Below are 25,423 nucleotides of genomic sequence, written 5' to 3'. Positions count from 1 at the left end.
TGCCAAACCTATATGCACACGTACACACAAATAAATTTGTGTACATATGCATACAAATAATTAACATGCAGGAGAATTGTTTGTCATTTATTTCAGATTCTCAAAGCAATCCATGGCTCACAAATGAATATTAACTCAAGAGCCACGAATGTTTACTGTTACCCTGCAAAAAAGAAAATATCAGCACCAGGCCCTGGGCCATAACTATTAAAAGCAAAATGCACGTAGACTTCCGTCTCTTTGACCTTCATCTCTATCCTCATCTTATGCTCTGCACTGATATTAAGTCCGATGCCAGAACTCGGTTTCAATCTTGAGAGATTAAAGGTACCTTCCTGAGAACTGCAACTTTTCCATGCTTTCCCATATAAATATTTACATGTGTTAAACTACAGAGCTTTTTCAGAGCCCAATAATAACAGGTCTTACTAATGTCACAGAATGCCCTGCAATCACCACGTTTTTATCTGCCCACCTCCATCATTACCCCTAGACCACACACCAAATAATTACAGATGCCTAAAATGCATGAGAAATGCTCTAGAATTTAAGCTATCGGTTAATATTGAAAAGCTGTGCGTCCAAGTTATACGATTACTTCACAGTAAATTAAAGCAGGCCAAGCCACTGTAAGATGTGATGGACATTTAACTCACCTTCATGAGATGCTGATTTATCCATTTTGTAAACGTTTTCTTTTGAACTTTGTCCCGTTCATCTGGAAGGGAAAAGATACGAATGTGGTTGGTAAAAATCGACGAACAGGAAACTTTGGTTGTGATTATACACATAAACAAAAATAAGATATTGAAGAAGGTAGTTTGAACGTTCCGGTCTAAGTTTAACAACTCTAGACTATGTGAAAAGAGCTGTTTGTCAGATGGTCTCTTCCCAGTACTGTGGCAACATCACCACTTTAGACAAGCGCCTCTGTGAGTTCCGCTGCAAAAACCCACCACCACGAACCCCTCTGGAAGCTGGCTAACCTAAACTTTACGAGCTTCAAGTAAGCCCTTGCACTGAACGTCACAAAAACTCTTGGGCACCGCATCACATTCCATTTGGCCATCACAAGAATAAGGGCAAGGTAATTTTAATTCCCACATTACATAAGAGGAAACCAAGAAAGGCAGAAGTCAAAGATTTGTCCATGACTGTTCAGCTATGCTTTGCTCCTGGGGAGAAGGGGATGCCATCTCCACTTTGGCGCCTGGAGTTTGCTCCCAGCTGGGTTCAGGGGACTATGCGGTGCCCAGGTGTCGAACTTGAGGCTCCAGCAAGCAAAATATGCTCTCTAATCTTGTTTTTCTAAAAAGAAGATTTACAGTCCAGACCTTTGGCTTAAAATGGATCCTGGTTTTACTACTAATCATGCTGCTAGTAGCTAGTCAACAAAAATGGCCCAATTAGATTCCGCTACAGAGTGTGAGAGATACAGCTCTGATTACAGGGGCTGTGCAAAGAAACGGTCAGGGAAGACATCTTAGGATTTACTTTCCTGACATGGACATAGAACTAACTTTTTTTCCGCTTTTTGGGTCACACCCGGCGATGCACAGGGGTTACTCCTGGCTCATGCACTCAGGAATTACTCCTGGCAGTACTCGGGGGGCCATATGGGATGCTGGGAATCGAACCTGGGTTGACTGCATGCAAGGCAAACAGTCTCTGGAGTTCATTATCCTGAAAGGGTTCCTGACACAAGGCAAGTGAGATAAAGTATGCCAACCAAGCAAAAGATGTGGTACTCACCATGAAGGCAAGCACAAAGAAAAGAAAGACCAGCCCTGATCAGGGCAGTCAGGTGACGTTTAAAGCAGAGAAAGCAGACGAGCAAGACAGAAGCCAGACTTGTGCAGACATCTTCATTAAAAAAAAAGGAAAGCTGAGTGCTGGGGAAAGAAAAACTCACCCACTGTTGGTGGGAATATTGAATGGCCCAGCCTCTAAGGAAAGCAATAGAGATCTATCCCAAAAAAATGGGAATAAAATTCCCACACAATTCAGCAATATCACTTCTTGGTATCAATTCCCAAAAGGCAAAAACATTCAAAAGGATACACGCACACAAATGTTCATCACAGCACTTAGTACAATAGTAAAGACATAGAAATAACCCAAATGGTCAACTATAGATGAATGGATTCAGAAGTTGTGGGATAGATACATAATGGAATATTATGCAGCTCTGAGAAAGAACAAAATCATGCAATTTGGAACCAGAAGATATTGTGCCGAGTGAAATCAGTCCAAAGGAAGAACAAAAGTACAGAGTGATCTCTCCCATTTGAAGAACCTTAAATACACATCAAGATAACAACAAAGGGCCAAAGGCAACACAATGAGAAAAATGATCCACAAAACTGAGTTTGAGAACAGAGTGCTCAAAGGAGGGGCACTGGAATCCTTGGGGAATGGAGGTGGATACACTGGTGATGAGTGTGGTGTTGGAATTATGTGCATGGAAAACCATCACCAACCGTAAATGTAAATCACAGAACCTCTGTCCTGTTCTGTCCTCCCGTTGTTCATCAATTTGCTTGAGTAGGCACCAGTAACATCTCACAACAAATTGTGAGACTTGTTGTTACTGTGTTTGGCATATCGAATACGTCACAGGGAGCTTGCCAGGCTTTGCCGTGTGGGTGAGATACTCTCAGAAGCTTGCCAAGGCTCTCCAAGAGGGGCAGAGGAATCGAACCCCGGTCGGCCAGGTCATCCACATGCAAAGCAAATGCCTTAGCCGCTGTGCTAGCCTCAAGAAAGAGAACTTCAATTAATCACTCAAGTTTGCTCTTTTTTTTAAAGCACAAGTAGGACACAAGTACTGTAATTCCTCCAGAGTTTTTTCCACTAACTCAAGAGTGTCATTTTCCAAATAAAGGGTTGAACACATTTCAATCACAGATGAGGCAGGTTGGGGAATCTGGCCCTGCCCTGTGATATGAACTTTGTACAAGGGAATTCAAACAATGGAACCACTGTGCTAAAATCTAGTAGTCAGATTACATTCTCAGCTGCATTTTTCTGAAACCCCCAAAAGAAAACAGTGGCAAAAAACTAACTTTCTAGGTGAGGGCTCTCCTATAGCACAGCCGGTAGGGCGTTCGCCTTACAAGCGGCCAACATGGCCAACCCGAGTTCGATTCCTCCACCCCTCTCGGAGAGCCCGGCAAGCTACCGAGAGTATTCGATATGCCAGACACAGTAACAACAAAGTCTCCAATGGAGACGTTACTGGGCCCGCTCGAGCAAATCGACGATCAACGGGAGGGCCTTTACTTTAGGACCACATAAGAACTTACAACTTAATAACTTAAGACCACAATTAAATTGTCCAGAAAAAAAAAGGTTTATAATGTACCATTCATAATAAATTTTCATAATTCTGGAGCGATAGCACAGTGGGTAGGGCATTTCCCTTGCACGCAGCTGACCCGAGTTCAATTCCTCCTCCCCTCCTCAGAGAGTCCAACAAGCTACCGAGAGTATCTCGCCCTGATGGCAAAGCCTGGCAAGCTCCCCATGACATATTCGATATGCCAAAAACAGTAACAACAAGTCTCACAATTTGTTGTGAGATGTTACTGGTGCCCATTCAAGCAAATCGATGAACAGCGGGAGGACAGTGCTACAGTACAGTGCATTTCAGGAACAGAAGGTATCCATATCAAGTTACAACATCTGAGATTAAGACATTCCTATTTCAGGTCTGGAGTGATAGCACAACGGGTAAGGTGTTTGCCTTGCACACAGCTGACCCTGGTTTTTTATTTTTGTTTTTTTTTTATTTTTATTAGTGAAACACCATGAGGTACAGTTGTAGACTTACAAATTTTTGTGCTTGGATTTCAGTTATACAATGATCGAACATCCATCCCTCCACCAGTGCCCATTTTCCACCACCACTGATCCCAACCCCATTAAAAAATGGGACAACGGAATGAACAGAAACTTTCTCAAAGGAGAAATCCGAATGGCTAAAAGGCACATGAGAAAATACTCTACATCATTAATCATCAGGGAGATGCAGATCAAAACGATCCAGGTTTGATTCCCAGCATCCTATCTGGTTCCCTGAGCAGACCACCAGGAGTAATTCCTGAGTGCATGAGCCAGGAGTAAGACCTGTGCATCGCCAGATGTGACTCAAAAAGAAGAAAAAAAGAGGGGAAAAAAAAAGAAAAAAAAAGACATTCCTATTTCCATCCTTCAAAATGTAAGTAATTCATAGAACCATATAATATTAATGCTAACATGTTTATCTGTCCCATTAAACTAAATATATCAAATCTACAGACTACTCTCCTTCAAAATGGTTAGTGGAATATTTCTTATTTTCCAAATTAATATTCCCTGTATGTTAAAAAATGAAGCAGAACATGTATTCTAAAGACCAATCATTTATTAATTTCTTACCAGGTGATGTATATTAAGAATGTTGATTTGAGCAAACAATTTAGCTCCAAGCACAAAGGAGGTATTAACCTAAACATTTCCCATACAAAAAGGCTCTTTTGGTCACTAAGGTTTTGTTGGAAGGTTGTGGCTAGTGGCCCAAATGCAGTATTGAACATGCAAGACTGGCACTAAATTTGGCAGACAATATTGAGGAAGTGTTTGGAGACTATATCCACAACTAGAATACACAGTACTGAAGTGTGTGACAGAGACCACCTCTTTTAAACTCTAGCAAGTCTACAAGAGTCCCATTGGTATCAATCCCTGGAACTTTTTCATATTCAAAGAATTAAGATGAATTGTGTACCAAAAAAATCTACCAATTTTAACGTCTCAACTTTCTTCAGAAAAGCAATGTAGAATTAGAGAATAACTGAGGTCTGCAAAGACTGTGATTTACCACTTTCCATCCACATTATTTCAAAAGGGAGTATTCCAGATGACACCATCTAATTTTCCAATTACAAGTCTCATAACAGTCCTTTATTTCACTCCAGTGAGGGACGTCTGACACTGAAATTTATAGTTAGGATACTGTTGCTATGACAACAAAAGGGAAAAATATTTCTGTCACTTTAACTCGCTCTGGTCACTTAACAGACGATCCGGTTACTTTTCTGAATGGAATTTCACTACATTTGCCTACCTGAAAATTATTTCATTTATACGATAAGGTTTGAGAAAAATATACATTTATGACCACTTTTCCTTTTTAAAAAGTGGCTGAAAATACATAAGCCAAAGAATGAAAAAAGCAACAAAATTTGGAAGCAAGGGACACACCCAAATGTACCAAGAAAGAGTAATACTACCTACAGTGACTGGTTTTCAATGAATTCCAGAAGAAAGGACACTCAAATATCACACAGCCAATAAATACTGAGATTATTGAGAAACACATACTCTGCACAGCAGTAAGGGGTAAGTGCTCTCTGGGGAGCTGAGTGCTGTCCAGATTTCTAAAAGGTGTCCCACAGTCGGCAAGCTCCCACCACGTAAACCAACACACGGTCGCACACCTCTCCCTCTCTCGGTTCTAAAAATAAGTGAGATTGCAGAGAATCTACTAACCCAAACAGCACATGCGCCCCACCAGCCTTGCGTTCCAGTCGTGATCATTTTTCAAGAGCTGCCCCATCATTCTCCGGGGAATCTATCCAATAGCTTCGCAAACTCTGTGCACACACGCCGGTGTGTCAGACTCCAGTTAACTTGCTATGTGGAAAGGGAAACACTGACTAGACACTCCCACTGGGAAACTGAAAACTAGTCAACGCCCCTTTTTAAACAAACATTAGCAAAGTCAACCTCCTTCACTACTGGGTTGCTGATATGAATAACTATTACAAACAGGAAAGTACATCATCTGTTAATCTCTCGATCAGTTTATATGGAGTCATTTCAAAAGAGTTTTTATTGGCTACTCCTTTCTTCTTAAACAACAGAGGCAGAATTCCTTTGGGGGATAAAAAAAATTAAAAAAAAAAACCAGCCTAACTTGTAAAACTCATCCCTGATTTTCATGCTACAAAGGTGATCTCCGCTTCAGGGGTACGACACATAGCCTCATACCCTTCAGGGAGAATGCCACTATCAAGAATTTATTAATGCATAGTTCACACAGACTGTCTTTTAAGTTGGATGGCACCATCCTCACTTATTTAAAAAAATGCAAAAACAAAGCTTGGAGTGGTTCAGAACATAGCCTAAGACTTCACAAACAAAATAGGATCTTAAGTCTGATTCCAAAGCCCACAATTTTTTTTGATGTCATCAAACAAAAGAATAAGCAGTCTCCAACTGATGAGAGCTTCATTTCTGAGCATAAAGGGGAAAAAAAAGACAAGAAGTAAAAGCACTTGTTCTAAAGAAACAAGAGTCCAAGTACCTCCTACCTTTTGCCTGAAACATTAGGCAGACGTACCTGAATAGAAATTGTACGAACAATAATTCCAAAACAGTATACAAAGAACGGCCATTCTTCACTCGCCAGAGAACCAAAAAGTTGTCATGAGAGAGGAAAAAAACACAGAGACTAATAGTTGTCAGTATGCTTGGAAACATTCATATATAATTTTAGCTGCATTCTAAATATATTGTTAGTGAAAAAAAAAAAACCTGCCCAAACTTCTGCGAAAATGTTCAAAGTCTCCATGTATCTTTCCTTCCTTTCTCTCCCTTCCCAGTTCTCTTTGTTTCGGGTCCCCTGACTTTCCTACAGAAAAAGTCTGAGCCAATTTCCAATTAGGATGAATTACAGTAATAAGAGTAGACACATAGGGTATAATCAATAAGTGCCAATACTGTTCTCCGTTAAGTCCCTATAACACAGATACATCAATATTATTATTCCAACAACTCTATGTAATTAAGCCCATTTACAGAAAAAGAAACCAAGGCACTGAGCATTTAACAACTTACCCAGGATCACAAAGCTACCAAAGACAGATAATGGGGGCTGGAGCGATAGCACAGCAGGTAGGGCATTTGTCTTACATGAAGCCTACCCGGGTTCGATTCCCAGCATCCCATATGGTTCCCCTGAGCACCACCAGGAGTGATTCCTGAGTGCATGATCCAGGAGTAACCCCTGTGCAACGCTGGCTGTGACCCAAAAAGAAAAAAAAGGTTTAAAAAATATATATGAAGACAGATAATGGGTAAAAGCACACTTTGAAAAAGTACGTTCAATATTGTAGAGAGGGAAGATGAAAATGACTATGTCTCCGATGGGGTCACATTGGAATATAGGCAAGGATATGTTTCCATGCTTATTATTAAGAATAAGCATAGCACCGCCCCATAGCACTGTCCTCCCGTTGTTCATCGATTTGCTCGAGCAGGCACCAGTAATGTCTCATTGTGAAACTTGTTACTGTTTTTTTAGCATATAGAACATGCCACAGGGAGCTTGCCAGGTTCTGCTGTGCAGGCGGATACTCTCGGTAGCTTACCGGGCTCTCCGAGAAGGACAGAAGTATCGAACCCAGGTCAGCCGTGTGCAAGGCAAATGCCCTGCCCGCTGTGCTATCACTCCAGCCCATTTTATAAGGTAGTCCACAATATTTGATTACATTTAATACTCCAACACCAATCGCACCACCATTACACCTTCCCACCACGATATTTGGGGTGTTTCCATCGCAACCACCAAGCCCTGTCCCAAAGCACAACTGAAATAATATTTTGTATTGTCTGTTATGAAAAACTGCTGAAAATGCTACAAAAAAAGTATCCATAGAGGAAACATTGTGAAGATTGTTCCACTTTGGCAGGGGCCATTAAGATATTCTTTAGGCTATCACAAACATGTTGTTAAAGGTTGAGTGCTGTGAGCTTTTGTATATATATATGAGATTCTCCATTTCTCATCAATGGCTTTATCAATATAAATTCAACATAGATCTCCAACAACAATGATCTTTAGCTTTCTCCTATAACTTATTTGCTAGAACCTACCTCTGAATAAAACTTAGTGATTTGACAGTTTTTTGTCTTGATCAAAGAAAAATCAGAATCTAACTGCCATACCAGAAATTAGGTATGATTAAAAGCAAAGTGAGGTTTTATTTATTTATATTTGGCTGGAGTGATAGCACAGCGGTAGGGCGTTTGCCTTGCACACAGCCAACGTGGCCGACCCGAGTTCGATTCCTCCACCCCTCTCGGAGAGCCCGGCAAGCTACCGAGAGTATCTCGCCCGCACGGCAGAGCCTGGCAAGCTCCCCGTGACGTATTCGATATGCCAGACACAGTAACAACAAAGTCTCCAATGGAGACGTTACTGGGCCCGCTTGAGCAAATCGATGAACAACGGGAGGGCCTTTACCTTTACCTTTTATATTTGATTCGGTACGCCAGTGGTGATCAGGACTTATTCCTGGCTCTGACCTCAAAGCTCACTCCTGGAGGTGATCGTGAACCATAAGTGAGATTATATATGGTGTGGGGATCAAACTGGGGTTAGCCACATACAAGGAAAACCTCCTTATTCACTCGCCTATTGTTCGAGCCCCTAGAAGCAACATTTTAATGTAAGTTACTGTCAAAGATGAGAATCTGCAATACAGTTCCTACCTCTCATGTGTAAGTCTCCAGGTTCGACCTCTTACATCAAGGAAGAAAAGTGTTATTAGCAGATGTAAGTTATAAACTTTATTAATCAGCTCAGGGCTGAAGCAATAGCACAGCGGGTAGGGCATTTGCCTTGCAAGCGGCCAACCCAGGTTCGATTCCCAGCATCCCATAGGGTCCCCTGAGCACCACGAGAGGTAATTCCTGAGTGCAGAGCCAGGAGGAAGCCCTGTGCATCGCTGGGTGTGACCCAAAAAAAGCAAAAAAAAAAAAAAAAAACCACAAATCACTTTCAAAAAGCCTAAATTTTCTACCAAGGATATGGAGGGAGATGAAAAAGAAGACATTTCCAAATATATATATATATGTATATATATATATATATATATGTATATATATATATATATATATATATATATATATATATAAAAGAAGACATTTCCTGGCCAGAATTACAGCACAAGAGGCCGCGCACCTGCGTCACTTGCATAGGGCCCAATTTCAATCGCAAGCAGTATCCAGTCCTCCAAGCTGAGCCAGGAGTGACTCCAAGCACAGCACCAGAAGTAGCCCCAAAGCACCGCAGGGTGGCCCCAAGAATGAAGGAAAATGATCATCCCCGAGGTCACTAGGAGTGATCTGAGTGCAGAGCCAGGAGTAAACCCTGAACAGCGCATGTGTCCCCAAAATCGAAAAAATAAAACAAAATAACTCAATGAAGATGAAATGAAGTATACTTCTTCTATTCTATTATCAAGGGAAAATCTATATAAGATGACATGAAAAATATTTCAATAGATACAGTTGATATGTAAAGGATGCCCACCGAATTGAGAAAACACAGTTTTCCAAATAAAAAAGTAGAGGCAGAAAGACAAGGGAATTTCACATTTCATTCTGCATTTTTTTTTAAATTGTCTGAATCTTTCATAAGGAAGGTGTACATGTATTAATAATAACCAAGAGAGGAAAATGTTCCAAGTTATTTTATTCATTTATGCATACAATACTCTGGACAAGTTCTACAGAAGGCATTGAAACAGTTGAAATAACAGGCCTCTGCATCCCAACTTAGTGCAGCACGCAGAGCTAAACATTCCAGAAGAGTTTGCTCTTAGCCTAATGGTTATGGAAGGGAAAGAAGAGGGAAGGGAGAGGTGGGTGAGAAAAGAAGGAAGGAATGAGGAAGGAGAAGGGAGGAACAAGAGGTTGGCAGAGGTGGAGAAAAACCAACTTGTGATACATTTCAGAGAATGGTTACCCAGCTAGTCAGAATGAGGAGGATGGATGACGTCTCTGATAAGAGAATCAATAGAGTTAGAGGGGCCAGGGCTATAGTACAGCGGGTAAGCGCTTGCTTTGCACGTGGCCGACCTGGGTTCAGTCCCCGGCATCCCATATGGTCCGCCAAGCACCGCCAATCAATAATCAGATTCTCTGCTTTCCTGCTTGTGCAGGGTCTGTGCAGCCAAGGAGCCACAGCATCTTAGCTGGAGATGAGACCCTGGGTCTTAAGAGGAATTAACTGGTGTCTGTTCTTACACTGACCAAAAGTTCAATATAAACTCCGAGCTAGAATCTGCTTTTAATCTACTCTTCCAACTCAGCTTTCTAAAAAGAGGTACACACACACACACACACACACACACACACACACACACACACAAATTTTTTTAAAAAATCACTGCTTCTGATTATAGTGAAACTGCATTTAAATAGAACAAGAGTCGCTGGTAAGAAGAGAGAGTTTATGCAATTCATTTGGTGTACTAAATTAAAGATATTCTGAGTGTTGGCTGTTTTATTTTCAGTCTTTGCTTTTCTGTCTAGATTCAGAGTTCTATTTCAGCATATATCCCAGAGGGAGACGCAGGTTCAATCCTGGCACCATATGGCCCCCAGAGCTCCACCAGGAAAGCACAAAGTCAGAAACAGCTCCCAAGAACCACTGGGTACAGCACCAAAAACAAAATAAAATCAAGTAATAATATAATCCAGAGAATCCAGGGATGCTCAACCATAGAAAGTTCCTATAATGGGGGCAGAGATACTGCAGGAGGAAGGAGCTTCTCTTGAACATGGCCGACACTGGTTCAATCCCCAGAACCCCATGTGATCCCCGGAATCCCGCCAGGAGTTATCCCTGAGCATAGAGCCAGGAATAAGCCCTGAAGATTGCTAGACATGCCTCCCGCCCCCCCCCCCCCAAAAAAATACACCAAAAAGTCTTGCAAGTCTGAGGGCAGGAAAGTCTCAAATCTAATGGCACCAGCACAGACAAAGATACCATCACACACACACACACACACACACACACACACACACACACACACACACAGCAACACCCACATGCTCAAGTGAGGGGTCAGCTCCTCTTCCACCTGGGAACCCCCAGTCTGAGGATGAATGTGTTACCTTCAGCAGATGGTAGCCAAGTGCGTCTGTAACCATGACATAGTGTCAGACACAGAAACCAAGCATGTGACCCTTGGTCATCATATCATATCAATGACAGAAAGGCAGTAAAGAAGAAAAATAAAAATATTGCTTCATAAAATTGATGACAAATTCAACTTTTTTCCGGACACTATTGATATGTAAGATAAATCCACTATGTTACTTCTATAGTTTAGATAACACTGTAGCACTGTCCTCCCGTGGTTCATCGATTTGCTCAAGTGGGCACCAGTAGCGTCTCCATTATGAGACTTGTTGTTACTGTGTTTGGCATATCGAATACATCACGGGTAGCTTGCCAGGCTCTGTCATGTGGGCGAGATACTCTTGGTAGCTTGCCGGGCTCTCTGAGAGGGGCGGAGGAATCGAACCCTGGTCGGCTGCATACAAGGCAAATGCCCTATCCTCTGGCTATCACTCCAGCCCGCTTTAGTTTAGATAATCTGAAGGTTTAGCGTCTTTAGAACTGAGAGCTGGGAATGCAACTGAGTGGCAGAGTTCATGGAAGCCATGGATTTGATCCTCAGCACTATATATACTATATCTTTATTGTCTTGACTATTGAAAAAAATTCTACAAGGATTACTATACATCAACAGAGAGTAAAAAAAAAAACATTGGTCATGAACCAATATGTCAAAAATAATCAAAACTTGATTTCCAGTAGCTCAAACACAAATGTAGACAACACATCTGAATAAATGCATCTAATGTCTCAGATTTTGATGAAACCCTGTGACCTTGTTTCTGAAAGAATCATATACCCTCGGCGCTTATGCAATTTATTTCCTGTTACAAGGAATACAGAGAGACCAATAAGCATAGACCTCACCCAAGGTGTCCAAACAGACCTTTTTAAAATTTACCTTCACACATTTTGAGCTAAGGTCAATCGTTACTTTAATCACCTAGATAAATAATGATTATCCAGATTTAAGGTCCTCTCCAGAAACCTCTTTTCTATCTATCTCTACAGAGAAACCTACCTCTACGGAAGACAGCTCGAGACCTTCTGGTTTTGTCCTTATGTCACGCCTCATCATGCGTAGTCTTCCTCTTAGATGCCCTTTTATGATAAAAACTCTACTGTATTAATGTTAACTGTAGCGCCATATAACTTCTCCATATGTGTGTAACTAAATTTGCACATTTTTTTTCTTCTAGTAATCTTCCCGATGCTGTGATATTTTGATCAACTGGGTGATCAGATAAGGAAAAACTTCCCTCTTTGCCTCTGAATCGTATTTAGATCTTAATCCCTATAGATGTTCATATGTTTGTGAAATGATCTGATGTCTTAAGACTTTAAAACAGAAAAAGATGCCCTGTCTCTAAACAGATCAGACATATACAACCTGCATTGAGCAGATCCTAGAAGTGGCGGCAACAGAATTAGAGAGATTTATGGGTCAATCGGAGATTAAAGAATCCACACTATACATATGTCAAAATACTGGCATCCACACTGGCTTACAATTTCAGTCTGGAAAAACAGCTCTATTTGTGTGAAAATCAAGTCTACTCATGTGTAACACAATTACCACCTGCAGACACCTTACTGTGTGACTATAAGTGAAATAGACTAGGTCCTCAACAAATCCACTGGTTTCCTAGCCTCTTGAATTCAATTTATAAACATGAACTGAAACCTACAGCCGATATCAAAGTCACAGCAAAGTTACTATGTATGCACTACAGAACTTATTGATCGCACAACAATCCCACAACTGTCCTAATGTATCATGATCCTTATTTGATTGAGTAAAAATATACAAGTCTCAACTCACTTTAGCTCAAGGAAACAAAGCTTAAAAACTGACCTAGATTTTCTAATTCAATTTCTACGACAAAGGAAAAAAGATACCAGGGTCAATTAAACTTGATACAGCATAAAATCAAGGAACCTAGGAAAGGACATAAGAAAAACAGATTCTTAGCACAATGAGGCGAGGCTTCCATCACTGAACACCCTCCTTCAATTTGTGAAGTGTGAGTTCGATCCCTAGCACCTCTCCAAATGCTGGGCGAAACCTCTATTTGTAATGTCCAGTGCACACCAATTAAGCATGCATATAAACTCCACAACTAAAGTGTGTGACCCTCCACAAGCACTGCAACAAAGTGCTGGAAGTTTTGGGAACATTGGAGTATGAAGCCAAGTAAGTGTGTGACCACCGCGTACAGGAAAGACAGTACAATGGTTAAGGTGTTTGCCTTTCGTGGTGTGGACCCATGTTCAATCCCTGGCATGCTCTATGGTCCCCCTGGCTCCGCCAGGAGTAATTGCTGAGTGCAGAGCCAGGAGTAACCCCAAGCAATGGTGGCTGTGACCCAAAAAGCCAAAAAATAAAAATTAAAAAGTGCGTAATCATTAATTGAAAACCAGCCATTATTGCAACGAGAGTAGGGGTCAGGAGGAAGTGGGAGGCAAGAGAGAAATATTTGGTTCTTTAACTTCTCACCATAACAATGAGAAAGAAAAACACAAAATTCCACGTCCTCAGCTACTGAGAAAACGATCCGTTCGCCAGGCAAAATGCATAATTTATCGATATAAATTTCCTGTATCTCTATACAGGAAACTATAGAAAGTCATAGGGAAGTTCTACATTCTGTTCAAGGTGAATTAATCAACACAAGGACAAAAAAAAAGCACTTGGGACTTCTCATCTCTGGTACTAGACTCTGGAGGGTTATTACACAATGGAATGTGTGTTTGCCTTGAACACAATCAGTCTTTCTTGATAAGTATTAGCTGGTACCGTGAATTTATCAAAGTGGCCCGAGGATCAAAATCAAATAGATGCATGTCTTACTACTACAATAAGTTTCACTTTCACCGGAGTGGGTTCCAATTCTTAGTAAATCCTTTCACACCGTTACGGGACTCTTCGAGAAAACTTGAAGAGGCCATGGAAACCTCTCAGGGCAATGGAAAACTCAGAGTGATTCACACACCTAACTCTTCACATCCTGAGTCAGAAGTTGGGTAAAAGGGTGGAGAACACCGACAGACAACCTCCCTGGAACACTGGGGTGGGGGTGGGGAGGGGAACTACAGCCTGGACTTGTTTCATAAAGAAACTCCTTCCACCCCTCGTTGTCTTTGTTTTGCTTCTACTTGAATGCAGTTCATTGCTTGTAGAAGTATCTGCTTTAGCTATACCATGCAGACCCCAGTGGGCTTCAGAAGCCACCAGACCACCCCAACCCGTGCCAGAAGGGTTCGGCCTCTGCCGGTACCACTGCACCCCTCACAGAAGTCACACCCACAAGCACTCCGGAGCAGAAAGGGACACAAGCTAGGAAGAATCTGGGTTGCCAGGAGACTTCCCCTTAAGGCTCATTTCCTAAGGTGGGGCCGTGGGGAGGAGGGGGTGTGTGTTCAGGGGGCCGTGGGCTGCTTGCAACAGGTATGAGTTAGGCAGGTCTGCATTCTCCCAAACTTAGCCAGGTCTGCATTCTCCCAACCAAAGCTGACCCAGGACCGGAAGAGATGAAACAGATGGAGACAGAAACAGCTCTGAGTGAAACCAAGGGAGAAAAGGAACTTTTTGGCTTTTTTAAATTTTTATTAGTGAAATACCATGAGATACAGTTGTAGACTTACAAATTTTTGTGCTTGGGTTTCAGTTATACAATGATTGAGTACCCATCCCTCCACCAGTGCCCATTTCCCACCACCACGGATCCCAGTATCCCTCCCACCCCCCATCCCCCCCTCCCACCCTGCCTCTGTGACAGGGCATTCCCCTTTGTTCTCTCTCTCCTGTTGGGTGTTGTGGTTTGCAAGAGAGGCATTGAGCGGCAATCATGTTTGGTCTATAGTCTACTTTCGACATGCATCTCCCCTCCTGGGAGGATCCTCCCAACACCCTTTATTTGGTGCTCCTTTCTCTATCTGAGCTCCCCTTTCCCCTAGCATGTGTGGTTGGCCTCCAAGCCACGGGGCAAACAAAAATGAGCTTTTCTTGAGCTTCATCCAGGAGACAGTGTCGCCTTGAGCTCATCAATTATGAAACTGGCAGCTAACAGAGGCCCCTTAGCAAAAAAAATTTAGGCCGGTCAAGTAAAAATCAAGATGCCAACAAAAAAAAGGGGGAAGAGTTATTCCAGGGGCTGGAGCAATAGCACAGTGGGTAGGGCATTTGCCTTGCATGCGGCCGACCCGGGTTCGATTCCCAGCATCCCATATGGTCCCCTGAGCACGGCCAGGGGTAATTCCTGAGTGATGAGCCAGGAGTAACCCCTGTGCATCGCCAAATGTGACGCAAAAAGAAAAAAAAACGGGGAGGAGTTCTTCCCCATGGAAGCCCAAGGCCCAGGACCCAGTTGTGCCAGAGCAATAGTACAGCAAATAGGGCACTTGCCTTGCATGCAGCTGACCTGGGTTCGATCCCTGGCATCCCACAGAATTCCCCAAGCCCCGCCAGGAGTGATTCCTAAGTGCATCGCCAGGAGTTAAGCCCTGAGCACTGCCAAGTATGATGCCCAAAACAAAAAACAAAACGAAACGAAAAAGACTGACCTAGTCTGGGGGCAGGAGCAATAGTACAATAGTACAGCAGGTAAGAACTCGCACAAGGCCAACCCAGGTCCACACACAGTACCCATAGGTGCCCTGTGCTCTGTTTCAAGTGATCCTGAGTCCAAACACTGTGGGGGGATAGTCAAATGCAAACCAACCAAAAAACTCACCGACCCTGCCCAGACCCCTCAGAAGATAATTCGGTGAGGACAAAGGTGGAAGCTAGGATTAACTTTTTTTTTCCTTTTTGGGTCACACCCAGCAATGCTCAGGGGTTACTCCTGGCTCGTGCACTCAGGAATTACTCCTGCCGGTGCTCAGGGGACCATATGGGATGCTGGGAATCGAACCTGGGTCGGCCGCTTGCAAGGCAAACACCCTCCCCACTGTGCTATCGCTCCAGCCCCTGGGACTAACTTCTTTACCCTGCCAAGAGCACAGGGCCTGATCAGCATGACTGCTCCCTGAAAACACAGTTGGCAGGGACCAGCTCACCCAGACCCAGGGCTGTTCCCAAATGCAGCTTGACAACTGCCTCAGCTGTGCCGGCAGGACTTGAAGGTTCCACAGAGCGGGAGTGTGTGCGGCTTCCACCAACCCCAACGCGCTCACCTCACAGACATTTCCATCCCTCAATCTTACAGAACGCTTGCCTTGCTCTTTCGGCATTTTCCCTCTTGAAAAATCCAAAAAGAGTGTCCTGATAAAGTGGACACTCTTCTCATCTATTTCAGGGTGAGGGGCGAAGCATGTGTCCACACCTGGCAGTGCTCAGGGCTCAGTCCTGGCTCTACAGTGGTGGGGTTCAGAGGGCCATTTGGGGTGCTGAGGATCAAGCCCCTAGTCCGCCACCAGCCAGGCCAGTGCCTCACCCACCGTATCAGCTTTCCAGCCCCTCTTACGTATCCTTACAGGCATTTTTCAACTGTTCTATCTGACTCTATTGTTGACTATTAGATTAGGGAACTCAAACTTAAATTCCATGAGTCCTACCTATGCTCAAGAGAAATTATCACTGCACTGTCGCACTGGCCTCCTGTTGTTCATCAATTTGCTCGAGCGGGCCCAGTAACGTCTCCATTGTGAGACTTGTTGTTACTGTGTTTGGCATATCGAATACCTCACGGGTAGCTTGCCAGGCTTTGCCGTGCGGGCGAGTTACTCTCAGTAGCTTGCCAGGCTCTCAGAGAGGGGCACAGGAATCGAACCTGGTTTGGTCAGGCTGGCCGCTAGCATTACATAATTTATAAATTGACTTGTTAGTGTCACAGTGAGTGGAACTGTTTTGTTTTTTTTTAATTTGGGGCAAACAATATTTTCAGAGTCCTACGGAGAAAACAATGAGAACTTCCTATTGACATTACGGTATTTGGGAGAATATGAGAACAAGTGGTATGTAACAGATGATTCATGCACTTGTCATCAAAATTAGACAACTTCTGATACGCCCCCAGCAACAAAAACATCAAATTATAATGAAGTCTCAAATTAAAGGGAATATTTGCCGTATATACCTTATTAAAAAAAAGAACCATTGTCACATTAACACTGCTGACCAGAGAGACAGCTCAAAGGGTTGAGCCTATGCCCTGCACACCAGAGGCCCTTGGTCAAGGCCTGGGTTTCATCCCTGGCATCCCAGACCATCCCCCGAGTACTGAGCTCAGAATCATCCCTTCACCTATCCCAAGATTGGCACAAGAACAAGAACAAGAGGGGCTGGAGTGACAATACAGTGGGTAGGGGCTTGCCTTGCACGCAGCCAACCCAAGATTCTATTCCTGGCATCCCACAAGGTCCCCCAGCACAGCCAGGAGTAATTCCTCTAAAGCTTTGCGGTTCTGTCAGGCAGGGGTCCGGGCCACTACAGACATATGGTGAAGGGCATAGCCCACACACCACCTGGCAGCCATATATATTCCAACCCCTTTAAAAACAGATCAATACACTTTATCCTGTCACTGTCACTGTCCTCCCGTTGTTCATCGATTTGCTCGAGCAGGCCCAGTAACATCTCCATTGTGACACTTGTGTTTGGCATATCAAATACATCACGGGTAGCTTGCCAGGCTTTGCCGTGCCGTGAGGGCGAGATACTCTGTTAGCTTGCCGGGCTCCCCGAGAGGGGCAGAGGAATCGAACTCGGGTCGGCCGTGTTGGCTGTGTGCAAGGCATCCATTTAAAATACTGAGAAATTGTTCCCAAAAGATAAGCTACTGAATTTCCTCAGGGCATCACCGTGTGGTCCAGCCACTATAAAATCAACTTTCATTTCATCCCAAAGACAAACAGATTTCTATCACTATAGACTGGTTTGGCCTGTTCTAAAATTTCATATGTAGAGAATCACGTAGTCTTTGCAAGTCTGTTTCACAACAAACATAATCATTTACTATGTATGCATCAATAACTTAATTTTTGTGATTGAGAGTATTTCATTGCATAGATAAACCAATTTGTTTAGCCATTTACCAGTTAATAAACGTGGGCTGTTTTCAATATAAATCGCCCAAATCTATGAAATGTGTCACTTCTTTGATTCATATTTTTGTGTTTTAATGTAGGAAACAGGAAGGTGGAGAAAATGAAGTAGGATGCAAGGACAAAGCTAATAGATCAGGCAAACTCACAAGATAATTCAAGGTGATCAGGCAGGAGCAAAATGTGAGATGCAAGGGGGCTGGAGTGATAGCACAGCGGGTAGGACGTTTGCCTTGCACACAGCCCAACCTGGGTTCAATTCCCAGCATCCCATAGGGTCCCCCAAGCACGGCCAGGAGTAATTCCTGAGTGCATGAACCAGGAGTAACCCCTGTGCATCACTGGGTGTGACCACTGTCACTGTCGCTGTCTTCCCATTGTTCATCGATTTGCTCGAGCGGGCCCAGTAACATCTCCATTGTGACACTTGTTACTGTGTTTGGCATATCAAAAACGTCACGGGAAGCTTGCCAGGCTTTGCCATGCGGGCAAGATACTCTCGGTAGTTTGCCGGGCTCTCAGAGAGAGAGAGGGGGGCGGAGGAAGGGTCGGCCGTGTTGGCTGCGTGCAAGGCAAAGGACCTACCCACTGTGCTATCATTCCAGCCCAGGGTGTGACCAAAAAAGAAAAAAAAAGTGCGATGCAAAAAAAAAAAAAAAAAAGTCAGGGAAGGTTAGACCAGAGTTAAAGGTTTTTAAGGATAAGCCAACAAAAGAAGTTGGAATAGGAAATAATGCCTTCAAATAACTGCACAGACACATTTTTTCTTACAACCTCAGTGAATTTATAAGACACCAATTCCATCCTCAGAAAGATATTGCCCCAAATCCCTCCTCTGTTATTTAGTTCAGTAGGCTGGAACAAAATTATGTTCTTTGTCATTAATATGGAGATAATGCCACCCATTTCAAAAAGTTATAGAGAAACTGAAAAAAATAAAGTAAAACTGAATGTTATACTGTCAAGAGAATACTTGGGAAAACTGGTAGTTCCTTTTATTGATGTCTGATAGATTAAATGCAGCCTTTCCGAACATTTCCTGCAGTGCAAGTAAATTTAATCCTGGCAACAGCAATGTCAGAAGCATCCTTCATGGCTTCTGCTAATCTCATGAAACATTTTTTTTTTTAAATCAAGATTTGTCCATCGAACTGCTAATAATTTGTTTGGGGATTAAATTACTCAATTTTCTCTAGAGATTTTTTTAGGATGATAGCTAAGCATGAATACAATAAACAAAGTAAGGTTTGGAAGGCCACGTATCATGGCTACATACATTCATTCACCAACTAGACATTTGTTCCCAGTTATTGCTATCCTAACAAAACAAGCCTGGTTATCCAGTTAGAGTAATTATACAAATGGCAGAGCCACTTAGATGTCCACAGTCTCAAAATGCAACCGGGGACAAGGAATACCAGACTGTCCAAAATACAATTATTTTTTTGCTTTTTTGAGTCACACCCAGTGATGCACAAGGTTACTCCTGACTCATGCACTCAGGAATTACTCTTGGCGGTGCTGGGGAGACCATATGGGATGCTGAAGATCGAACTCAGGTCGGCCACGTGCAAGGCAAATGCCTTACCCGCTGTACTATGGCTTCGGCCCCCCAAAATACAATTTTTGTATATATGCAAGATTTCAAGAATTCATTAGACACTGTTGATTCCTGAGTTATTAATTTTTTTAAAAATTCTACTGATTACATTAATAAATGTTCAAATACAAGACAAATAAGGATTCCTGTTTCTTTTGACAAAGAGTGAGAAGAAGAAATGACGCCACCATATAGTGTTGCATGGCACACAGCTGAACCCTGGTACGATTACAGCAACTTTGATAAAGTGAAGCTTTCAAATCTGGTTTTCCATTTTCCATTTTAAAACTTTAAAAAAATCAGTTTCCTTAAATTCAACAGGAGAAGCACATGACTATTTGCAAATGCTGAGTTTTTAAAAATAAAAAAGCAAAATACACGAACACTCAGAAATGAAGGTACATTTTTACCTAGCTTTGGGCATTTGAAAGAAACATTGTATTTAGTAGACAAGAATCTCTGGGATTTATTCTCTTTAGATTTACCCTCTTTTGGGTGTAGTTCCAATTTTAGTATATGTGCTGCTGAAGCAAACACTTTATTTTCTGCTCTAACTGGAAAATCAGACTTCCTTTAATTCACCTTAGCCTGTCATCTACCACAAGGCCTTCGAGCAAAGGTGCTCGGTTGATCCTGATTCAGGCGATCCTGTCCATTACGCAATCTCCCAGCAGTCACATATGTATCTACTGGCTCAGTGTATGTGGAATATGAGCATGTTTGATTATTGAAGACATAGTTCTGGAGAAGCTCCAAGAGCTATCTATAAACATGATATATAAATCTGGAGAACCTATATATAAATATAGATACAAAATATGATATATAATATAATTAATATTATATAATATAAATATATATAAATATATAAATAGAAAATCAAAATGTCACATATACAGTAGACCTTGACTCAAAGTAAACTAAAAATAATAATAACCTTCGAGCTACAACTAGTATAAATTAACGTAGTTTCAAAATAAGCTTCTAAAGTCTGAAATTATTTTATACCAGACCAAAATTTTATATGTACAGAGTATTTAAGTTAAAACATATGTTCTTTATTTTCAACTAGTTATTCAGAGGTTAGGTACTTTCAGCATCAGGAAGGGATCAGGCAGGAAATAGGATTATCAAGCAAATATAATTAGATTACCCTTCTATGTCGTTGGCTTGCAGTAATACCAAAATACCACAGAGTGACTTCAGCACCAAAGTGTACCCCAAGACTACAGAAAATAAGAAATTAAATGAATTAAAAGGCAGGAACAATACAGGACCTAGGAAAGAGAAATATATATTATATATCAATTAATATATAATATATATTAATTATATTATAAAGGGGTACACATAACAGATTTATTCTGGGATACATTACAGTTACATAAAATAGAGCCTCTGTCATCAAAGCATTTCAAATCCAACCCAGGAAAATCAAAACCAAACATCAGATACATGACCTGAAATGGAAATCATATTGACCACATGTGGACTGGGGACCGAGAGCAGCCGGCCTGGTGTCGCTCTGAGTGTCACTGGCAGGCATTCAGGACAAGCTGCAGGAGGAACAGCCCCAGAAGTACACCAAGAAGAAGAAGTGCAACGGGAAATAGGAAACAAATTCAACTAAACTATGTCACATGCTGAAATTTGCAGAACACTTTCGCATAATCATCCTGCTTGACGGCCGCCTACATTTTGCCAAGGAGCTATGTGTTCACTTTCAGTGATGAGAACAACCAAAGCACTAGTTGATGAGAGCAATTTATCCCACATCGCTAGCTGATAACCAGGAGCTGAACACAGGTCTCTGGATTACCAAGTTTCACCGCTAAACATAACCAGCAACGAGAATGAATTAGCTGATACAAAATTCAAGACTAATTTTTTATACCTTGAAAACAAGAGAATTAATTTTGTGTGTATCTGTATAGTGGGGTCACACCCACCAACTGGCCCCCTGGCACCATGTAATCCCATCAATGGCCAAGACTCAGAGACTATAAAACCCAGATCCTGGAAGCACATGGCCACATTTGCGGCCGCGCGACATCTTATAATGACATTTTATTATCTCATTCTTACTTTGGACAACGTGGCAGGCTACCGAATGTAACCTGCCCACACGGCAGAGTCTGGCAAACTCCCCATGGCGTACCCAGTATGCCAAATACCAGTAACATTGATGGGTCTCATTCTCCTAACCCTGAAAAAGCCTTGAATATGGCACTTTTTTAAAAATCTCAGGGCTAAGACAAAGGAGACGTTACTGGGGCCTGCTCGAGGCAATCAACGAAATACAGGATGGTCGTGATGGTGATCTGTATAGTGCTGGAGATCAAATCCAAGGCCCCATACTTGCAAGGAAAATATTCTACCACTAGTTTACATCCCTGGCCCTAATAATATTTTGAAAACTATCCCTATAGTATGGGCTGGAGAGATAGCACAGCAGTAGGGCATTTGCCTTGCACACGGTCAGCCAGGCAGACCCGAGTTCAATTCCTCTGCCCGTCTCGGAGAGCCCGGCAAGCTACCGAGAGTATCTCGCCCACACAGCAAAGCCTGGCAAGCTCCCCGTGACGTACTCGATATGCCAAAACACAGTAACAACAAAGTCTCACAATGGAGATGTTACTGGGCCTGCTCGACCAAATCAATGAACAACGAGAGGACAGTGCCGTGCTACCGTGCTATCCCTTCAGTCTCTTGCATGTTGACATAAAATGTACAATATCTTTAAAAGAGAGAGACAGAGAGAGATGGGACAGGAGAGATAGAACAATGAGTATACCACTTTCCTAGCACGTGGACAACCTGGTTTTTCTATCTGGCACCACATATGATCCCCAAGTACCATCAGGTATGATCTTGGAGCACAGAGTTAGGAGTAAGACTTCAGAAATGCTACTAAAAGACAGATAATCACTTCTGTCTTGCTAAAATACGATAATTCAAATTATCTTATTTTTAAAAGACTTTGCTAGAAAATTCTACAAATTGTTTTAATTGCTTTCCTGATCCCTGCCTCCTGCTTCTTTGGGGGCCATTCCCAGCAGCGCCCGGGGCTTATTCCTGGCTCTGCACTCAGAGATTTCTCCTGGGAGTGCCAGGGATCAAACCTGGGTCAGCTGCCTGCAAGGCAAGCACCCTTACCCACTGTATCATCTCTCCAGCCCTCAGTGACTCCTTTGAACAAACAGAAAAAGTCTTCAGGTAGGAGAGATAACCCTTGCAGGCATGACAGTAGAGTCACATGGCCAGTTAAAAGGAGCATATATAGAATATGAAATAGGTATATGAGGGGGGAGGGGAGAGTGTGTCAAGAAGCAAGAAACAGGGCTAAAGCGATAGCACAGTGGATAGGGCGTTTGCCTTGCACGCGGCCGACCCGGGTTCAATTCCCAGCATCCCACATGGTCCCCTGAGCAACGCCAGGAGTAATTCCTGAGTGCAGAGCCCGGAGTAACCCCTGTGCATTGCCGGGTGTGACCCAAAAAGCTAAAAAAAGAAGCAAGAGGGGGCTGGAGCGATAGCACAGCAGGTAGGGCGTTTGCCTTGCACATGGCCGGCCCGGGTTCGATTCCCAGCATCCCATATGGTCCCCTGAGCACTGCCAGGATTAACTCCTAAGTGCTGAGCCAGGAGTAACCCCTGTGCATCGCCGGGTGTGACCCAAAAAACAACAACAACAAAAAAAGCAAGAAACAATCTCCCCTGTCCAGGTTTGGGGCCTCAGGGAAGGCAGTAAAATAGGGATAATGGGGGAAAGCAGAGGATTCTTCCGACTCTATTCCAAATTTAGGATCTCGGGAAAAAGGATTGCCTTGATTTAATTCTACAGAAGCACCGGTGGTTCTGGCTGAGGCACTGGCCAAAGGGTCCTCCTGGCAGGGAGAAGGAAGGGGCTGAGTTCGTAAGGGCAGAAGCACGGACTGACTGAGCTTCGAGCTAGACCTACATGAAACCAAGCAGCAGCTAGAACAAGCAAGATCAAGTCAAGCAACGAAGAATGCGCCTTGAACCAGAAGAGTGAGTCCCAAGTTCACTGCAAACAGACTTCGCCAACAGCCCCCAACAGGCTTCGGGGAGAGGGTAAAAAGGCATCACCTGGGAGGGACTGGAAAAGGAGGAGAAAGACTCTGGCCATGTTGCGTACTGAGGGCAGGGTTGCGTACTGAGCTCGTCCAGGCAGGTAAGGTCACTGAAGGCCACATCGCTCTCAGATTTACAGAAAGAAAATGAGGGAGAGGAGGTGAAAACATGCACCCAGGAGAGTCGGAACAAGACACACCCTCCAGATGACCACAGGGAATAAGTTTTATAACAGACTCAGCTGAAGTCCATTTCCTCTACTGGCCGGTCAGAAGGTGGGTCACACAACATAACCAGAGCAACCATAAAATAAAGCAAAACATTTTCACAGTTCCGAGTTTAACAGCGAATAAAAATCTCTGAAGCATCCCCTCAGGGCAGAAAAGCTGCTTTAGAGGGAGAACAACAAAGAGACAAGGTCTTTCCCCAAGAGGGGCTTAGCAAGACAAAAAGTTCTATAGCAACTGCCGGGGAGACAGAGATGAATCAGTGCGATGAATCAATGCCTGGCAACCGGTTTCAGTCCAGTAGCAGAAATGACTGAAATGTTCAGACTATGTCAATTCTAAAAGAGAGGGGAAAATTCTTCCAGGGAGGCAGCCCCCTTCTCCCGCCCCCCCTAAAACAGCACTTTTTCAAAAAAAAAAAACAGAAGCTCCAACAATACAACTGTGGACAAATGAAAAGCTGTGACAGACGGGCCTATTGTGTGCGTACCAGAAATGAGGCTGTTCTTTTTCAGGAAAGGCACTGAGCGTCGGGGCTGAAACAGTGCAAGTCTGTTCATGACTGCGTATCGTGCGAGTCCATATCAGCTGTCCTTGGTGGTTGGGAAAACTGGAAATAATGGTCGTAGAAAGGTGCAAAGGTAGTGGGACTAGAACTGGAATATTGAATGGCACAAGTCGTCGTGAAAACTGTATACAAATAGCACTGTAGCCCTGTCTTCCTGTTGTTCATCGATTTGCTGGAGCAGGCACCAGTAATGTCTCCATTGTGAGACTTGTTGTTACTATTTTTGGCATATCAAACACGGAGTTTGCCAGGCTCTGCCGTGTGGGCGTGATACTCTTGGTAGCTTGCTGGGTTCTCAGAGAGGGGCGGAGGAATCGAACCCGGGTCGGTCGCATGCAAGGCAAATGCCCTATGCGCTCTGCTATCACTCCAGCCCTTATAAAAATATTTTTTAAAAAAAGAAAGAAAGAAAAGAAAAAGAGGGGACTGGAGATGATAGCACAGCAGGTAGGGCGTTTGTCTTGCACGCGGCCGACCCAGGTTTGATTCCCAGCATCCCATATGGTCCCCTGAGCACCACCAGGAGTAACTCCTGAGTGCCAAGCCAGGACTAACCCCTGTGCATCGCTGGGTGTGACCCAAAAAGAAAAAAAAAAAAAAAAAGAAAAAGAAAAAGAAAAGTTTTCTTGGTGTGACTGAATAAATCACAAAAGTTTAAACTTCCCTTGGAAAGTTTCTTTCTTCATTTTAGAAAATAAACGCTATTAAAATACAAAAAAAAAAGAAGAAGAAAAAAGAGAAACCAACATGGAACTAACCACAAGTGTGTATGGGGCTACAGTAGGTAAGATAGAGAAGAGACCAGTATGACGATAATAGCTGGGAATGATCACACTAGACAAGATCTGAGTGTTAAAAGTAGGTAAAGGGATGTTCTTGATAACCGTTCAGTATTGATATTGCAGACCACAATGCCCAAAAGGAGAAAGAGA

The 25,423-nt window shown here is 43.0% G+C and overlaps 1 protein-coding gene across 3 annotated transcripts in view; it reads right to left on the bottom strand.

The window, feature by feature from the left end:
- DST (dystonin) overlaps window positions 1-25,423 on the bottom strand; it is a 415,725-nt gene that overhangs the window by 320,055 nt on the left and 70,247 nt on the right. For all 3 annotated transcript variants that reach the window (XM_056108983.1, XM_056108981.1, XM_056108982.1), the window contains exon 2: window positions 657-718. In XM_056108983.1, the coding sequence (XP_055964958.1) occupies window positions 657-718 (62 nt within the window). The remainder of the gene's footprint in view (window positions 1-656; window positions 719-25,423) is intronic.

The sequence above is a fragment of the Sorex fumeus genome, unplaced genomic scaffold (genome assembly GCF_029834395.1).
Source record: "Sorex fumeus unplaced genomic scaffold, SorFum_2.1 ptg000241l, whole genome shotgun sequence".
Classification (NCBI taxonomy): domain Eukaryota; kingdom Metazoa; phylum Chordata; class Mammalia; order Eulipotyphla; family Soricidae; genus Sorex; species Sorex fumeus.
Note: the sequence above shows the minus strand (reverse complement) of the source record. Positions and strands in the feature narration are given on the sequence as shown.